Genomic DNA, 21,737 nt, shown 5'->3' on the forward strand with positions numbered 1-21,737 from the left:
TTTCAACTTATGAGTGTGTATATTGCTATTGTATCCGTTGTCTGTATTTGCCTCGATAATTTGTAACTATAAGAATTAATGATGTGGTGAAACCAGCATTCAATTTGATAATGAGTACAAGAGAATGGAAAATTCTAGATCCAACACATGAGTAAAACCCGTAAAATTTTTCAGATATTACATAATTTGTTGATAACTTGATTGTAATAACCCACCATTTTTTTTCTGCGGAACAAGTCAGAAATAATGCAGTTATTGATTGTTCATTACATTTGATTTTGTTATTTTTTTTGGACTCCCGTTTTTAAATTGATCTTGAAGTTCAGTATATTCTTGATACTTTTTAATTGGTAGAACATGCTTAGAGTATAAACAAATATGCAATATTACCAATGTTATTCTCATAAAGAATACAAAATTTACATCCTTAAGTTCATTTGATAACCATCAGTGAGTAAATTATTTTTTTTATAGAATTGTCCTTTACTGTGTATTAAGGCTTTGTTTGGCATACGAACGAACATAGTTATATGTATATATGAAGCAATGTTGATTGGTAAACTATTTTTACCAAAATTTAACCCCTGGGCTGAAAGTAAAATTCGAGGTTATACAGTACAACGGTTTTTTTTAGGTTTATTTGTGTTGTTAGGTTGCTGTCTTACTGACATTTACCCCCAGATCATCTTTAAAACACACACACACACATACAGACACACACATTTTTTTTTTACACAAACACCAGTGCACATCAATACGTCACTGTAGAAAATAAAACATTAAAAGAATGACTGTTGATACTATAGTTTGTACTTTATGATTCTGTCAATGACTGTTGATACTATAGTTTCTACTTTATGATTCTGTCAATGACTATTGCTACTATAGTTTCTACTTTATGATTCTGTCAATGATTATTGCTACTATAGTTTCTACTTTATGATTCTGTCAATGACTATTGCTACTATAGTTTCTACTTTATGATTCTGTCAATGACTGTTGATACTATAGTTTCTACTTTATGATTCTGTCAATGACTATTGATACTAATAGTTTCTACTTTATGATTCTGTCAATGACTATTGATACTATAGTTTGTACTTTATGATTCTGTCAATGACTATTGCTACTATAGTTTCTACTTTATGATTCTGTCAATGACTATTGATACTATAGTTTGTACTTTATGATTCTGTCAATGACTATTGATACTATAGTTTGTACTTTATGATTCTGTCAATGACTGTTGATACTATAGTTTGTACTTTATGATTCTGTCAATGACTATTGATACTATAGTTTCTACTTTATGATTCTGTCAATGATTATTGATACTATAGTTTCTACTTTATGATTCTGTCAATGACTATTAATACTATAGTTTCTACTTTATGATTCTGTCAATGACTATTGATACTATAGTTTCTACTTTATGATTCTGTCAATGACTGTTGATACTATAGTTTCTACTTTATGATTCTGTCAATGACTATTGATACTATAGTTTCTACTTTATGATTCTGTCAATGACTATTGATACTATAGTTTCTACTTTATGATTCTGTCAATGACTATTGATACTATAGTTTCTACTTTATGATTCTGTCAATGACTATTGATACTAATAGTTTCTACTTTATGATTCTGTCAATGACTATTGATACTATAGTTTGTACTTTATGATTCTGTCAATGACTATTGCTACTATAGTTTCTACTTTATGATTCTGTCAATGACTATTGATACTATAGTTTGTACTTTATGATTCTGTCAATGACTATTGATACTATAGTTTGTACTTTATGATTCTGTCAATGACTGTTGATACTATAGTTTGTACTTTAGATTCTGTCAATGACTATTGATACTATAGTTTCTACTTTATGATTCTGTCAATGACTATTGATACTATAGTTTGTACTTTATGATTCTGTCAATGACTATTGATACTATAGTTTGTACTTTATGATTCTGTCAATGACTATTGCTACTATAGTTTCTACTTTATGATTCTGTCAATGACTATTGCTACTATAGTTTGTACTTTATGATTCTGTCAATGACTATTGATACTATAGTTTGTACTTTATGATTCTGTCAATGACTATTGCTACTATAGTTTCTACTTTATGATTCTGTCAATGACTGTTGATACTATAGTTTGTACTTTATGATTCTGTCAATGACTATTGATACTATAGTTTGTACTTTATGATTCTGTCAATGACTATTGATACTATAGTTTGTACTTTATGATTCTGTCAATGACTATTGATACTATAGTTTCTACTTTTTGATTCTGTCAATGACTATTGATACTATAGTTTGTACTTTTTGATTCTGTCAATGACTATTGATACTATAGTTTCTACTTTATGATTCTGTCAATGACTATTGATACTATAGTTTGTACTTTATGATTCTGTCAATGACTATTGATACTATAGTTTGTACTTTATGATTCTGTCAATGACTATTGATACTATAGTTTGTACTTTATGATTCTGTCAATGACTATTGATACTATAGTTTGTACTTTATGATTCTGTCAATGACTATTGATACTATAGTTTCTACTTTATGATTCTGTCAATGACTATTGATACTATAGTTTCTACTTTATGATTCTGTCAATGACTATTGATACTATAGTTTCTACTTTATGATTCTGTCAATGACTATTGATACTATAGTTTCTACTTTATGATTCTGTCAATGACTATTGATACTATAGTTTCTACTTTATGATTCTGTCAATGACTATTGATACTATAGTTTCTACTTTATGATTCTGTCAATGACTATTGATACTATAGTTTCTACTTTATGATTCTGTCAATGACTATTGATACTATAGTTTGTACTTTATGATTCTGTCAATGACTATTGATACTATAGTTTCTACTTTTTGATTCTGTCAATGACTATTGATACTATAGTTTGTACTTTATGATTCTGTCAATGACTATTGATACTAATAGTTTCTACTTTTTGATTCTGTCAATGACTATTGATACTATAGTTTCTACTTTATGATTCTGTCAATGACTATTGATACTATAGTTTCTACTTTATGATTCTGTCAATGACTATTGATACTATAGTTTGTACTTTTTGATTCTGTCAATGACTATTGATACTAATAGTTTCTACTTTTTGATTCTGTCAATGACTATTGATACTATAGTTTCTACTTTATGATTCTGTCAATGACTATTGATACTATAGTTTCTACTTTATGATTCTGTCAATGACTATTGATACTATAGTTTGTACTTTATGATTCTGTCAATGACTATTGATACTATAGTTTGTACTTTATGATTCTGTCAATGACTGTTGATACTATAGTTTCTACTTTATGATTCTGTCAATGACTGTTGATACTATAGTTTGTACTTTATGATTCTGTCAATGACTGTTGATACTATAGTTTCTACTTTATGATTCTGTCAATGACTGTTGATACTATAGTTTGTACTTTATGATTCTGTCAATGACTGTTGATACTATAGTTTCTACTTTATGATTCTGTCAATGACTATTGATACTATAGTTTCTACTTTTTGATTCTGTTATTTTTTCTTAAGGATCCATGATTGAGAAAATCAAATCTAACTGATGAATGATTTTCTAGATAATTGATTTCGATCTCATTACTGAATTTTCTTGGTTCTGTGAACAATCACTTCCGATGTTGCATAATATAATGCCACAGATTAATCCAGCATTAGCTTAGAAAAAATATCGAAAGTATCCAAAATGATATATACAGTGCTTTGTTGGTTTTTTAGGGTTTTTTTGTTGTTTTTTTTGTTTTTGTTTGGTATGTGTTCTAGTTGGTTTCGAAACAATTTTATTCATTCCTTTAAGTCAGTGTTTATTTGGTCTTTTAAATCTTTACTCAAATAGTAAAATTCTGAATCTTTTTTTCAAATATGTCAATTCAATTGATGATTTAATAGGATAAGAAAGAAGGATGTACAATATGTCATAAAATTGTCAAAATTGATACAAATGACCTATGGTGAAAATTTTCACACAATTTTTGGCAAAATTAAATACTTTTTTTATACTTATACATTTACATCAAGCATTTTTTTTTTTGAGGTAAAGGTTTTGATCATACCTAAATATAATTTTATTGAGATTGAATGAGGTGAAAATGAGAAGTATTTTCTATGCCTGTTTTCCAGGGTATTTTTCTTTATGGGACAAAGTTGATGTACGCATTGATATTACAAGTCTATTTTAGTATTTTTATTATATATGTTTCTCATATTCGTGGTTGTATTGGATATCTGTTTATGAACTCGTATTGAAACATAATAAGATTTTTTAATCTAAGACTATTTTATTTTTGAACAGTTTGTGTTGTGTTATCCACGTACTTATTCCGTTATATTTGATCCTTTTATCATTATTTAATCTTCCGGCATATATGCTTTCAAAAACTCACAAATGAAAAGAATTATAACAAATGTTCACTAAGTATTTTTCTGTTCCACTTGCACCATGCTATGCTAAAATTAGTTTTTTAACAGCTTGCAGGATAAATCAAGTAAATATAAATACTACATTTGCCATATGTGTACAATTACACCGGTTACTTAAAAACTGTTTAAGATGAAGAAAAATGACCTCTTCGAAACTAGGTTAACTAACTAGATTAATAAGCAAATAAGATAAGTAGGTAAGCTAGAAATTACGTAAGTAGGTAAACTTTGCAAAAACCAACATTTCGATTTTTTTGTAAACGTCGAAGCGATTGTGCAACGTTGTTTCCATCGACTCTTATACAGTTAACCGTGGATTCGATGGTAGGCATCTTCCTATAACAATTGGCGTTATAGGAACATAGCAAACAAGTTGTGAAATACGCACACTGTATAAGAAGAGACGTCGCCGTTCAAAAGGGGAAAATAAACAACCGAGACGCAAACAATCGTCTCTTGTGTCTTAATTTATTGTATAGACATTCCTGTTTGGTTTCTTTTGGATTATATTGATATACACGAAAAACGTATTAAAGTCAAATCAAGACGATATTTTGAAAAATCTATCTCAAGCATGGAGTCCCTTAAAATTAATTATTATATCATCAAGTCTGATTATTGATGAAAAACAATAAAAAGTTGAATAAATCCTGAACATAAAGATACAGCACTAGATAAAAATATATTATTGAATATCTCATTTGACCAAAATATCACTTGGTGTAAATTAACAAATTATCAGAATTGACGAACAGACGCCATTGATGCCTTGATTTGTATTTCAGTACAACAAAGAACAAACACTGTTTTTTTCGGATATTGAATTGTCATGGCAACATTTAATCAAAAGTCATTCATAAAACAACAACAACTGTTACAACAACAGTACACGACCAAACTGATATTGTTCAATCAATAAAATGTTGATGACGATTGAACTAATCATTGTATCACAGCTGGGCGATCCAAAGCTGGTGTACTGAAGGGCGGTCCATTCAGCAATATTTCAGAATTAGCAGCTGGGCTATCCATAGTCTGCATAAAATGAAGTAAATTACGCTCCGGTTGTGTGACTGCTTCAGCATGTTACCATGACGGATATGTGTTTGAAGACTGGAGCATCTGAAAAATAAACAAAACCAGCAGCAAACAAAGTTCAATTCTTAAGGGTGGGAGAGGATGGGTCTTAATTTTTTAACGTCCTCTCCGTTCGGTTTTCAAGGTAAAAGAGACCGTTAAATTGCACGGACTTTTACTACTCGGCTGTCACATGCTCAAATTAAAATATAATAAGAGTAAAGGACGACTCGATTTGTCGAGTCTCAATACATGTATATGTTAATTCAATAAATTAATTTAATTTTCATTTAATTAAATTCTATTACTTTAAAATATGTATCTCTTGATTAAATCTTCATCTGTAAATAACAGATACAAACAGAATTATTTGCAGGTTTATAGTTATCTTAATTCGATCTTAAACGGTAAAATTATTCATCAATCAAATGTAACGGATGAAAAAATAAGAAGCAGCACATATAGTTGTTATACATGCAGCTTTTTATAGCGTCTATATTATCAATAAACATTCTAAATGTGCCTGTCCCAAGCCAGGAGCCTATAATTTAGGGGTCGTCGTTTGTTGCTGCATTTTGTATTTGTTTTCCGTATATTAGACCTACATAAATCTGGTCGATAGTTTTCCGTTTGAATGGTTTTGTATTTGTCACTTTTTGTGCCTCTTCAGACTTGCTTCGCGGTATGGGTTTGCTCATTGTTGAAGGATGTACAGGTGATTGCCATTCTCATTTTTTTTTTTTGGGGGGGGGGGGGGGGGGGGGTATACTCAAAAACAATGTTGAGCACGATTCTCAGACTTTTTATGTCCGCATAAACTTTGGAGTGCAGAATTTTATGACCTTATTCTTAGCTTATCGCAAAGTGGAAAGAGATTAATATAAGTTGCAAAACTTGTTTCCCCAATCCACTATAAATAAATATGTTTAGACTAGCTTATTGCTAAACAAGTAATTTAACACAAATATACAGATATTCATAATATGCTTTCAATCTCAAGAATAAGATGCTGTTCACATTCGATCCATTGTAAGATAATACTATCAATAAAGAAAACAAGTTTGAAAATTACCCTTGTAATCTTTCCTTTGCCTGGGAAGAGACTGTTTGATCAAAGACGTTATAATACTAATGTAGTAAATTAATCGGTGAAGTACTCTCGGGGATTAATATCGAGTTCTATAACACGCCAAACATACTTGGATTTCAAACACGGTTTTGCCTTGAGAACTTTAAATGTTTGTTGACGCTTCAAGAAACAATCTGTAAGATAGCGTTACGTCTTTGATTGCATTGCAAAGGTTAACAAGTTTGTCATTAGTTGGAATATCTATACGGAGATAAGCATACCACACAAAGCCTCAATATCATGAAATCGGCTCAACTGGATATTTGAATAGGAAGCAGATTTTCAGATAATTACAAAAACGCTTTGTTGTGTTAAGTCTTATCAGGTTACCAAAGAAATATTGTCTAGTCGATAGTGGTTGATTAAATTTGGCTTTAATTACTTCTTATGGCGTTTTAGAATTAGTGGTTAGTGGTAAGGAGCGAATAATTTGTCTCCTTTGATTACCTTTAGATTGGTTTCATTAGAGGTTGTGGAAATAAAAGACTGTTATTTTATCTGTGTTCTAAACGTCTTGATTTTATGTGCCTTTTATGGAAAAATTATGTTGTCTACAAACTAATCGTACTTATAAAGCTTAATATTAAAATAAAAGTACAATATTGTCTTGAATGATAATTGAGTGGAGTGTTATCCTTTAACAGTGGTATTACAGTACTTGAAAGCAATTACTCCATGTATGTTACTTATCGTATTAAACTTCAATTACCGTCAACATAGATTTGTCTCGACCCAAGTGCTTTGATGTCTCTCTCATTTTGATAGCCAATAGAAAATTCTTATGTTTTCTTGTTCATTTTAAATTGAATTTTATTTATGTGCTGCAGATAAAAAGAATATGAACGTGAAAGAAACAATCAAACCAATCGGACGAATATTCAAAGCAAATGGTAAACGTAAAGCCGTATACAACACCCTGAATAATTATAGTATACATGGCTGACTGAATCCTCGATAGGCCATATACAAAATCAACCAACATAACTAATTCCTATAATTCGCCCGAAGTTTTAATAAAAAGTTCTGAGATATGAGTATATGACATCTACACGGCGTTGAATGACCTTTTAAAACAAAAATTACTTTAATGAAAAACTTCTTCAAAACACGACCATATTGATGTACGTTAATATCCTTTCTTCGCGAAGCTTGTTCATTGACCTCTCATGTGTTTTGAAATAACTGTTAAATCGTCTGTAATTTTATAATCGATGAATCTATTATAATTGTTAATCATCTGTTTTTCTCTACATTTTACGGTAACAGCAGTTTGATATTAATATTTCATTCTAAGATTGTAGCGTTGTGGTAGTTAAGACGTAAAAATCAATTCAAATTACATGAAAGATTGATATCAATCAATAAGATTTTTCCAAGAATGAAATTCACAAACAATATCTTGTTCTTGAAAACTCTTATCAAATGTATTGTGACAACTAATTTAGTTTCCATGTAGTTTTTGAAAGATAACGCAGAAATTGCAGAAGTTCGCTGTGACAGAAATGTCTTAAGGAAGCTGTGATGTCTATATGTTCGACGATAGATTTTTTCTTAAACTTCTGTAAAAGACATCTGGGTCTGTTTCCTTCAAAGGAGTAGGGGCTTTAATGGCCTAAAATGGCCCCAGATTTACAAGATAATAAAAATTCTAACAGAGCAGATTTTTCTCCCTAAAAAATTATATTATGAGTCAATGATTTAAAAAAATGTTTTTATTTAACCAAAAAAGGTTGAATGACGTCACAATGGTAGGTGCAAATGACGTCATAATTGGGAAAATAAGCAAAAATACAGAAAATTTGATGTTTTTTCTAAATTTTGACCACAGCACCATGCTTGCACCAATTAGAAATTTTAACATTTTGACAAGTTCATACATATCAAACTTCGGATAAAAAAACTTTTTGGTGCAAGATTGGTGCGATAGTTTATTTTATATTTTTCATAGCCAAGCGGAGCAATAAAAAGCTGAAATGTGCCATCCAAATTGAACCTTTTCATCTGACAAAGTTTAGTTTATACATTTTTATGCCTATAGAAACTTTTTTTTTTGTTTATGAATGTTAAATGTATTCCTAATTATATATCCGTAATTTTATCTAGTTCAATTTCTTAAAAAAATCCGAAAGTAATGAACTTCATGTGTAAGGGAGTCAACAACAACTTTGAGGATATTTTTTTTGAATTATGAAATTTTAGCTAGACCTTCAGTATAACAAAATCTGTACATTTCTGATGTTTTTGCTAATTATCAATTCAAAGATAATTCAAATTCTGTTGTTTGAATGGGGCAATCTTCTCTCTCTGGTATTAGGGTCAGATCCATGATTAATGTTATGAAAAAGGGGGGCGGGTATTTTACTTAAATTTCTATAATTGGCGAGAAACACGAGATTTATTTTGAAAATGAAACTACCTATATATCAATTGGATAATTTGTGTCATTGTGGGTAATGTGCATAGAGAACAAGTTCTATAAAATTTGATAGTAAGAAAACGGAAACGGCATAAGGTAGACTATCCATATATCCGTATATCCATGTATATATAGATAAGTACGTCTGAGCCAGTGACAACTCTACAACTGATTTATCCATTGGGTCACCAGCAGTGATGGTGATACATGACTGTGTACATTATGTATATATATACAACTCGTCTAAACATCAACCCAACAATGTAAGATCTGTAAATTTGCTTTTGCAAATGTATATTTATATGGATAATTGACCTTTCCATGCATAGAAACAAGAGCCTGAAGTCTGTAAGCATACAACATGCCTGTTACCTTTTTAAAGGTTATTTTTTTAATAGTTTTATTAACATGCGTAAAAATAAAGTGCAAATTTTAAAATGTGACCCGGTTTTTGTTGTTAATTCCCATTTATGGGCATTATGTTTTCTGGTCTATGCGTCTGTTCGTCAGGCGTATGTTAGTCTGTTCATCCGACTGTCCTTGTGTCTCGCTTCAGGTTTAAGTTTTCGGTCAAGGTAGTTGCATCTGACATCAGACTCGGACTTTTTTTAAGTCAATTTTACTGTGTGTATTGTGTGTTTAATTTTTGTAAACTTTGGCTAGAGGTAAAGGGAGAACCTTTGAGATCTCAAAATAACATGCTTAAGCCTGCCGATTTTTTAGGCCTGTCCTAATTCAGGATTTCCTGGCTATTGTTAGTCTTCAATTTGGGCATCCATGTACTATAAAAGACACATTCTTGTTTTCAATAATTTGGACGAATATATAATGAATATTGTCATGATGATCAAAGACCTAGTCATACGACCCTTAAGATAATAGTGAAGGTGAAAAGTAAACTAGTCACGTTGACAAGAACTACAATAAAACAAATAATATATATACATGTATATAATGAATATAGAAAAAAAATAAGAATGCAGATTTATTTGAGATAGTAGCATGTTCCAGTTTTGTAATGCTATAGAATGATACGGTTATAAGTCTGGATGTCTGAAATAGATAATAAAAATAAGATGAATTTCGAAAAGTCAACCGGAACGATCCTTTACATATGTCTAGAAGGGGTGGGGTGGGGTGGGGTGAACTTCAATACTTAATTGATAGGGGTGCCGCGGTTTTGTCACCTCACCCAGTTTTACACTTACAAAAATATATACCTTTTCATAAATTGCGTAGGAAAAAAAGTTACCTTTTCCCATATTGATTTGGTTTCATGTGGTTTTATGTTAAAGAGTAATAGCTTAGTGTTAAAAAAAATGTTGATAAAGACACAGCGAGAACACCAAACAAGTTGACAGTCAAAGAAGTTATGGGATCTTTATTGTCCTTATCATATATATCTGATAGTTTTCTTGACTTTTCACTTATTCAAGCTTAAACAGGTGTAAATAGAAGTGCCCCCTTCAACCCCACCCCCTTCCTGAAACATAACTACTGTAATGGAAATTCACTGACTTTTGAAAACACCCTTCAATGCATGTGTCTGTATCTATTTATCTAAGATAATTAATTTAAGATTTCTTAGCGCTAAATGTGTCTTGTCTTTATTTTATTCTTCTTGTCGCTGATAAGTGAGACCCCACCCATCATCATATGCACAATCTGTATATATCAGCAATACCCGGTGTTTTGTTTTGTTTGTTGATGTTTCAATATTGCTTTCCCCCCTTATATTTACCTTGGAATTTGTTTCTTTTTACAATTTGCATCTTAAATTGCCTTTCTGTTGCAATATATTTAAAATTGAATCTTGTAAAATAGAAAACAAATTGCGGTTGCCATGGGCACAGATGTGTTGCTAGGGAAAAACAACAGTGAATTTGGTAAAAATGTGCAATTAATTATGTAATATTTAAATAGTGTACAAGTGAAAAGTTCACTACATGCTATACAGGTTCAATTTTAAATATAAATATATTAAAGCTGTATAATAATCATATTTGATGAGTTTAACTCACTTGTGGTTTAACTCCGCCATTATAGTGGTTGCTAGGCAACAGAATAAACGACCTAGACCCAAAATTCAATTATTTTCAGAAGGTCTATGGTATAGACTTACAACATGACAAATTAAATGAAATTTGGGGTGGGGCCAAAAATGGCCCTTATAGCCCCTAGTCCTTTCAGTATAAGAATTGACGGTCATTGACCTTTTTCCGTTGAAATATATTGAATTAATAAAATCACGGTTATTTTGTATGGGTTATATAGATGAAACTTTAATTCTTATAATTATGGAAACATTAAACGATACTTTATGGATCTTTATGAGTAAATTGCTTATAAAACAAATACAAAAAAAAACACAATTGGTCATATCAAATTCAATATAATCATCTGCCCTTGATTATATACATTTGACACTCTAATTTTTTTTATAGTTTTTTCTTTCAATTTCAAGTTTTATGTGTTTTTGTTGTATATTGATTGATAGGTGGGAAGATATTTTTTAAATCAAACATGCATACTTGCCACACGCCCAGAATGGATGCTCAGAAAAAGACACCCGATCTACCATAAACATAGTTACATAGTTTGTTTACAATAAGAACGATGACTGTTTAGTGACCCAACTACAAATCCCTCAGGTATCTATCGAAGTACTGCGTAACAGTATAGATGTCACACTTGTTGAATTTAAAAACAAAAATTTAAAACATATACAAAATATTCATATTTCAACATGCACCAGATTAAAATGGACATATAAAGCATATGACCGTTATTTTGTTTTACATTTTATGAACCTCAAGCTAAGATTTTTATGTGATCAGGTATATTCAACATAACCATATACATGCAACTTAATTCGGTTAATGCGAACGGTGATCTTATAAAATACATGTAGATATACAAATGTAAGAGATTTTATTTTTTTGACAATTTGACCATAACTAACAGCAGCCTTCTTTTTGATACATTGATTCTCGAGTTAAATGTATTATTTACTGATCTCCTTCGACGGGAGGAACTAACCACTTACAGTGTCATTAACATACAATGTAATGTCCTGCTAATTGACGTACTTAAAAATTCGTGCGATTTTTTATGACGCACTTAAATGTACTCTGACAACATGTAAATGTTGCTTTATTAACGTCCAGTAGCAAATACTTCACGTATATTCAAATGGAAGATTTCTTAGTCACGGACTGTGAAGAGAGAACTAACATGCTCTTCATATTATAATGTCATGCACACTTCCGTAAAAATGAAAGATGTGAACTGTAGTTATGTGTATTCGTATCTTTTTCATTTTTGAAGTCTTTAAGCTAGTATTGGGTTTTAGAAAGAAAAAAAATATAAAAAAAGAACAAAAAATTAAGCACAACAATCCGTGGATAAGATATATATATAAAGGTTGCCAGTTCTTAGAAATATAGAATTCAAAAATATTTATTGACGGAATACTTGAATTACGTGATACATGTAATAAAATCAATGCATATACTGTTCGAATAGAATAGTCCTGTCTAGTACGAGATGATATATTACTTAATTGAGAAAATTGTAAACTTCGCACGATTCTCAAGTATTATGAATTTATGGTGAAGTGATTTTAAGCAGCGTTTATTAATTGTGTCACTTTGAATACAGTTGTAATATGGTAGAATCGGAAGAATAAGGAATACATTTGAATACTTGTCTTTGAACTTCTTAGTTTATATTTTACGGTGATTTAATATAACAGGCTTTTCCATTTTAATTCCCTTTGTGCTGGTTAATTAATTAGAAACGAGGCATGCAAATTACTCTTTTCTCCTTCTGATGTATGCAGGTTTATTAAGCACGATGGAATAGTTTTCATCGTGAAAATAAATTAAGGTTTACCACGAAACAAAGTTCATACAAGTATATACAAGTTGTAACGAAATCAATCATCAGATTTTCATGAACTCAAGGCATTAATCCATACAGGGATAATTAGAAGAAAAGCATACAATACCACTACCAAAAAGTAAAACAAAATAACTTTTGAACAGCAAAAGTGTGCAATCATCGACAAAGACTGAACAACACGGCTTTTTTCTGAAAAACGGATGTGAACTCTGGTTACCCAGAATGATAAACATTTACTTGTATTCGTCTAATGCAAGTAAATGTTAGATGACAAGTCTCATTTGGCAATTTCACAAATGTGAAAAAGACGGAAATGTTGATATGATAGGTGGAACATACCCCTTAGAACAAAACAATTTGTTTAAACAGAGATGCGTGTTGTGAGCTCTATTGATCTAGTTCTAATGCTTATAACATAATGCCAATGAAACCACACTAGCCTGGTCCTGTACTGTACAATATAACACATTAAAAAGTTATTAACCACAGTCTGAAAACAAACGTTTTACATTTGAAACAGAACTAGATTAAATAACGAAATAATTGTTGTGAAGAAGTGATAAAAATAATTATCAGGTCAATGGTACAATCACCATGTTTAAAAGGTAAAAAAATGAAAACGAAGCACAACGTGTGCGATGTTTAATATTAATAAAAAAAAAAGCATCCTACTTGCAATCCACATCCGTGGACATTTTTCATACTAAGACTTGTAGATGCCCATTTTATAGTTAACGCAATGTTTGTTTTCCGTCTTTTCAGCCATGACCCTTTATTTATGCTCTATATAAAAAAGAAGATTTGGTATGATTGCCGATGAGACAACTATCCACAATCTGCATGTTTACTACTCATGTATAACATAATGTAAAACCGTGGTCAAAGACCTAGACATGTGTCGACATTTATATCTTTCAAATGAAAAAAAAGTATCTGTATGATTTGCCTTCTCACTATGATTTGTATATCTACATATACTTGAGTGCAATTTATTTTCAGGTTGACACTTCTGAAGACCATTCTAATCAGTGTCGATTTCAACTATTACTTCGGGGTTTCATAACATACATACTAGTGTTATATACCCTTAATGTTAAATGCAGCGTTGTAAGGGGAAACAACAAATACCAATTTGAAGGTCTTTGATTTTAACTAGCTACTCTTGCTTTGCTCGAAACGAGCTTTCTTCTACGTCATCAAGTATTTATTGGCTATAATAGTAGGTATAAACCTTGATCTACGTGTGACCTAATATAGCCTTCATTTCCGGTCATTCACCGTTTCACAATTACATGGTAAGAGCTATTAAAATGTAATGTACAAATACATTTGTGTTCATATCTATGTCCACGGTAGCTTTAGTCATGTTAGTGACCGATGAAAGGTGAGAAACCCAATTTATCCAACTCTTTATATAGAAGTACTACATAGTCATTTAATTGTTACCTAAAGGAACAAATTGTTTATAATAGAATAAGACGAGGTACACTTTCAGTTAACGTGTTCATATACGTTGGTAATGAATAACTCAAAATGTTTCAGCTTTACTATCACCCTAGGCAAGGTGATTTGATATCATGGGTATCAATATTTACCTCAAACTTATGTTTTCATTTTGTCAACTCTTTTCTCTCAGAAACTCTAAATTACGGCATCAATGGCTACATGTTTAATAATGTTGTACCTATTTATTCCAATGATGTATATACAGATATCCTCATACCGTTGGGTGTGTGCGTTAAGTTGGAACGGTAGTATTTAATACTTACGGTTTCTCACTTTTGAATCTACTTGGGTCACTCTATCTGAACACTGTGTTTAGACAAAAGATACAATATCTACTGAACAGAATAGATCATGGAAACATAGTTTCATAAGCTGAGGCATAAGTCAGATTTAGAAAGATATGAAAAACAGCTGAAAATGAAATTTTAACCAACAATTGTATTCACCGTATGATAAAAGGCGTTCAATCACTAGAGGCTTTACTTTATAAAGAAAGCAGATTAACAGGTCTTTATGTATTTTCACATGTGTTCGGAATATTATAAGGAAAGAAATATGGTTAACTGAGGATGTAGGATCTGGGAAGTGAAATTTTTGATATAGAAATCATTGTCTCTTTTCCCCAGGAAATACTATCTTTATACAAAACTCGTATTTCCATCAGCAATCTCAGCGACCATGTAGTAAAGAAAAACAAGCTCATGTTATTGCTTTCATCGTGCATGAAAGGTATGTCACTGAGCCCCTGTAGTACAGTTTGTAACATGCTCTTGGAAAAATAACTCTATTCTCTATTTACAGAAAATCTTTATAAATAAAAGTATTATCACGAGAAAATAGGAAAATATCTAAAGTGTTAAAAAAAGCTATGAATAGAAGGATTTTTAGAACACTGTAAAACATATAGATTGAAATTGAATTATTTTTCCAAACCACGTTTGCTTGTAATCCAATGGTAATAAATCAAATCTTCCAATTGCCATTTCATCGTTTGAAAACAAAGTGATTAGCCAAAATCAATTACAATTTTAATTTAGATTAATTGACAACAGATCAGTATTTCTGATACCAAAGTACGAAACAAATAAGAAGATGTGGGAGGATTGAAAATAAGACAAATATTAAAGAAATAGTACAAGAATTTGGTATGTTTACAGATCACTGTTCAGCCCTCAACAATTAACAAGACGGACACCTTATAACAACGCATTTAAGGCACCGGGTTGGCTATTTCTGAAACAATTCAAATTGCAAACAAATGGCATGATTTAAATTAAAACAGCAAAAGAAAAAAATAATAGTAGGCTGGAACCAACAACAACAACAGTTTCTTCAAGATTTCTGGCTTTTAACAGACACATAGAAACTGTGACGGGGTAAAATTTGTTGTGATTGTGAATGCTTAATGCTTCCACTGACTGTCGTGATAAAACAGCATAGGAACAACTGCATTTATTGGTTATTGTACCAATGACTTTAATATAAGTCAATTTTAGAATAATTTGACTGTCCAGGATCATTTTGTTCTCAATCTCTCCCTTTTTTCATTTTTGTTGAAAAAGTACGAAGGTCTCTCTGAGATGATTGTTGATTTGATTTGACAAATTACCGAATTGATTAAAGATTTTGATATGGTGGCCTACGATTTTATAAGTGTTATTCATATTAATGTGCTACTCTTAAAATTATCATATACAATGAAAATAATTTTTTTTCTTTGAAGAAAAAACAATGCATTTGTGGTAAAGTAACACCATTGTTTGGTATGGCTGTTTTATTGAAACACACTTGAATGTCATATATACTAATGTTGATTTTTTTTATCTTGTTTCCTGTAAAATATCTAAACTTGTTTGCACTGAGGTGTCCTTGGACCTTGTTTCTTTATGTTTTTATAATCTTCACGATGAAATTCATATGAAGGTGAAATTAAAAGTTCAGAGTTTCGTGCTTTTTCAAAATCGGTTAAAATTGTACAGTGTTTTTTTTATTATGTTACACTTTATTAAATTCCGATAATGAAGATAAAAATGATAATAATAATTTCAAATCAAAGTATATTGGAGCGTACGTGTAAATCCTATTTAATTATTGAAGTCAGAGGTTGAAAGAGGCAAAAGATATCAAAGAGACATGCAAATGTCATAAGGCGAGAAAAAACTGATAACGCCATTACAAAAAAAGGACAGTACCAACAAAAACCTTAAGATTGAACAGCATGAACCCCACCAAAAAACAGAGGTTGATCGCAGGTGCTCTTGACGGGTGATCAAATTAAAAAACAACGCCGTGTTAATTGTGATATTTAAACTTGTATGCACTGCTGTGTTCCCGCTGTGTGTCAATTTCCTACCCCCTGTCGGGTTATTTCTACTCTGTACTCATTGGAATACCTTAAATCATATTTACTTTTATAGTCCGCTTCAAAGGTCGTTAGCATGAAAGCATTGTATACTGTTAAAATAACCCCATTTGATCAATCATATGTTGTGAAATGACTATGTAAACATTTATGTTAACAAAAAACAGCAGGAAATTAATATAGAGATGAAAATGCTATGCATAAATATTGCATTTCTTCTTGCCATTAAGTGCTGTATGTTCCTGGAAAATAAAACCAGTGTTCAGTTATAACATTCATATAATCTTTTATCTTATTTCTTAACCTAAATGTTTGTTTGTTACCTCTTGTTAATTAACAATGTGTAGGAAATATATGATAAAATTTAGATTCGTTTTGATTTGCACTTGAAGTGTTTTTTTATTAACTCTGCTAGTTACGTCTGAAGTCGTTATGGGTACATTTCTGGTGATATGTTTTTGGTAAAATCGTTATTCCGTTTCGGGGTATTCATTTGATAGTGTTTCTTAAAACTTTGATGTAATTAATAGATATAACAAGATTAAATAATAAAGTCTGATTACTTTGATGTCAAAAACAAACTATATTTGTTTTCAATTAATGTTGTATTCGTTCAATAAACATTGACATGATCAATGATGGTGAAACTTATGTTTGATGGTATTATGTTTACAAGACGGAAAATAAATAAACAATCCAATCAAAACACCATTAGGAAATGTCTCAAGGGAAATGGAGAAATGCGTTTTACTAAAGACTACTGTTTTTATGTAAATAAACAGACAATTTGCCGCTGAGGCTGCACACATCTGTACATGCGATGCTACAGAGGGTACAATTATGTCAGAAATAAAGCGTTAGTTTCTATATACATGTAGGTTATTTTAAATGAGGCTCATTGTTGAAGGCCGTACGATGACCGATAGTTGTTAATTTCTATGTCATGTTTGACCTCTTTTGGAGAGTTGTCTCATTGGCAATCATACCATATCTTCTTTTTATATATAAACAACTGCAATACTTGTGTTGGTAATAGTACTAAATCATTTACCTAACGATAACAATGAATTCACGCTCACTCAGTCTGTCAGAGCCCTTCTAGTTTGGATTTGAAAAGAAATTAAAGAGTAAAGTTCTTGCATGTGTATAAGATGAACAAAATTGTATAAGTATTCAACATAAACACACAAGGTTTTGTCCTCTGCTAGATGTATTATTAGATTTTTATCGATCCGTTTAGAACCTTTGGCGACACCACAATTTAAAGGGTCTATATGAAGTACGATTTGACAATTCAACGTTTACCTAATCTGACTCAGTCAATTGATAATCTGAGCGCGTAAAGAAATGGTCCCGTCCACAATGTTATGAAAATGATTTTAAGTACATTTTTGTTTTAGTTTAAAGCCATATTTAGCTTTATTGAAGACAATATAAGTCCATGGTTTGGCTTGGCATTTCTCCTTTTTGAACTTTATTTTCTATGTCTAATTGAACACGTCTTCACAAAGTCATAATTTTCATCGAGTAATAACAGAGCTTTTATTCATTATGTCATTTCATGCCTATTTTAAGGAATTGCTCAGACTAAAGCCTTACGGTTGACATGATAGAAAATATAATCACAAGTCATTAGATGTTTAGAATCTGTGAACATAACATATTGCTGTCATAAAAGCTATTATAAATATCTTTTTCATAACGATTTTAGAAACCCCCAATAATTCATGCTTCTGAACTTTTGCAATGCGTTGTCATGGAGAATCAGTAATAGTGATTAAACAGATTTGTTTAAATCGATCTTGATTGGACAGATTTTTTTAAATCGATCTGCGTTTGTTACATCTTCATTATACTTGTAGAAAAAGTTAAAACTTCACTTGCAAAGCGGGCAACATACGTTTAATGTCATCATAGTATACACAATGTGTTTTTTTTTAAAGTGTTATATCTACGCTCTTTAGATATACCTTTGTTCCTTGGTCTGCTTATTACGATTTATATTTTACCACATCCTCTTTGTTTTTACCATCTAGTATGAGTATCTTTGCGCAAATCTTCAGATTTTCATTTTTGTTTCCCTTATCTAATATTTATAAACTGATGCAACACTGTCTAAATACGGAAACATTTTGTATTTGTATTTTGTAAAAACATTGAAGGCAAGGTAAAAGTTGCACCATCCTGTAATTAAGATCGTAGGTCTTATCTTTGAATGTATATGTGTGTTTGATTTTGCTCTATACTATTTTACCATTAATTGACTTTTTAAAGATCGATAGAATTATGAAACAAGATCTTTAGTGGTACAATAGTTTGTTATTATGTCGAAAAATAGTGTATCAACATTGCATTAAAGTAAATTGGGTTGGTTTATCCTTTTGGAGATATGCATTGTACAAAACATCTATTTCATTTTATCCCTTGAATACTTTATATTTTCGTGAAACTGTATTCAATTAGTCCAAGAGCTTGGAATTTATGTTTTGCTTTTTTCATTGCAGTTCTGTCGAGAGACATTGAAGGATATAGAAGGCATACAAGGAAGATGTCTAGTAATAACATCCGATGGACGTAATGGCCAGGCGCAAAGGATTCTTGGACTGAACGACTTTAGTGAGCAATACTCGTGTGGTGCATTCGGAACTGTTGCTGCTGTTGAAAGAGCAGATTTACGAGAAATTCCTACACCGGAAATACGTGTTCATAATTTAAACTTTGATTTGTCAGCATATGGAGGCAGTGCTCCTGAAGCAAATGGGACGCCTGGATTTAGTTTAAAAATATTTGGAAATAGCAAACATAGATTTATTTCCTTAGCAATAGCAAAATGTGATTTACCTGTTGTAAAAGCTTTACGTACCATATTAGACAGAGCTGTAAGTTCATATAATACACAAACTAGGGTTCCTATGCGCACGTATTTACCCAATCAATTAATGTCCGTCTCAAAGGTGTTGTTAAGGGCATACGATACAGTTTTGATCCTGTATTTACAAGTTCATGAAAATTTGCATATAGGCTAGTTTTTACCTGATTAAATCAAATATGTAATAAAAATTATACCTTCATGTGCTACTTTTTGAGTTAAATGAGGTCGAAATTTTGTATGCTCAAAATTCAGATTTGTGGCCGTAATTTCTTTTTCGAAAGAAAGACATAACTTTTTTGTTATAAAAGATAAACACAAATTGTTTTTGTTACATAATCGGTAATTTCTGTATTTTATAAATATCCTAAAAAATATGCAATTTTTTATTCAGAAATAACTCATTTTTATCAAATGTTCATGAATTGAGGAAAAAACGTCATTTTTTACTGCATGTTTATCAAAATAAAAAAAATCCTCTACTTACAGTTTTATAAAATTTGGGTCACATAATCTCCCTGCAAAATGAAACAAAATCCCGTTTTGAAAAACAGGGGTCCATGAACTCGTTTTCAAATTAAATCAGTTTGAATGATGAAAATCAGTCGAAAAATGCATCTTTTCCCGATATGTCACAGTTTGACGTCGCGAAAATAACAAATTACGTTAGCAACGTCATTACCTTCCCTGTAACTGTATCGTATGCCCTTAAACGATAAATAAACAACATAAATATGACACTTTGCAGTAAAAAACATATTTTTAATGTCAACCTATAATTTTACTTATATTTCTAATATCATTTTGCTGTGCCATCCGAAGGCTTTCTCAAATAACGTGTTATCCGTTTGTTCATAATGGTATTTAACAGATATTGATTCTTGATGCTTTGAAAATATTGGAAGGTTCTTATACTCAGGATCTTCGATTAAGCATTAATATCCATATTTACTTTTTTAAATCAAAGTCGCACAAATGATAAGTCAAACCTGTAGACACCCTGGAATCTAATAACATACTGTAAACATCAGGCGAATGTTAACATCAGAATATTGAGATTGAAAACTCGAAATGTGTCATAGAGACAACAACCCAACCAAAGAGCGATACCTTACGTGCTTTATTCTTTGATTGCCAATTTGCCACAAATTCAACACAAAAAGTCAATGATGTGAATAACTTGAACAAAAATTAAAATTGAAACATGAACACAATTCATAGCGTAAATAAGCTTTTAATGTTCAGGGCATGACAAAATTTGAATCAGTTCAAAAAAGAGAAACAATCTCAGTTGATTATATTTCTTCAATATATATGTTGTTCATTCAAATATTATTGATTTATGACAGATTTATACACCATTTGTTTACTTGTGACAAATATTGACGCGGACAGATTATGAGACTGCGTTTGAGCCGAAATATTTGACAAAGTATGAAAATCTCAGTCAAGATGATATTGTTCGTTTTGTGTAACCAGCTGTTCTACTTTTGTTCTCTATTCAGATAGAGATAAGTGGGATCAATTTATATATTTTGAGTGTCTCCTTCTTAAGCAATTGTCAATCAGAATACGTTATCATTAAATTGTCCCTGTCATATTAAGGAAAAATTCTTGGGTTGGGATTACAGTATTTATTTCGGCGCCTAGACTTTATCGTTGTAAGCTGTCAGAAACAATCTACCAAGTTATTGACATGACAACAGATATCATAAAAAGCAAAACAGAATAATTAAATGTTGTCGTCAGAGCAATCAATTTATAGTTAATCATTTCAAAGCTCAGAGTCAGCTTTATTAAGTTTTGTGGTATATCTAAGAAAATCATGATTATTAATCTGATTGTTTGCTTGAAAACAGGCTTTGTTGTACTTACATAAGACAAGTTACATTTAGAAACTCCAAATATTTATTTTAGGTAATCCCGTTTCATGTAGACATTGTTTTCATTAAAATGTTTCCCCTTTAAGCATTGTCTTT

The 21,737-nt window shown here is 30.9% G+C and overlaps 1 protein-coding gene across 2 annotated transcripts in view; it reads left to right on the forward strand.

Annotated features, from left to right (window-relative positions):
• The window catches only part of LOC134722018 (uncharacterized), a 91,840-nt gene that overhangs the window by 63,422 nt on the left and 6,681 nt on the right, over positions 1–21,737 (forward strand). For both annotated transcript variants that reach the window (XM_063585433.1, XM_063585432.1), the window contains exon 2: positions 19,394–19,768. In XM_063585433.1, coding sequence (XP_063441503.1) covers positions 19,394–19,768 — 375 coding nt within the window. The remainder of the gene's footprint in view (positions 1–19,393; positions 19,769–21,737) is intronic.

This window comes from Mytilus trossulus, chromosome 6 (assembly GCF_036588685.1).
Source record: "Mytilus trossulus isolate FHL-02 chromosome 6, PNRI_Mtr1.1.1.hap1, whole genome shotgun sequence".
Taxonomy (NCBI): Eukaryota; Metazoa; Mollusca; class Bivalvia; order Mytilida; family Mytilidae; genus Mytilus; species Mytilus trossulus.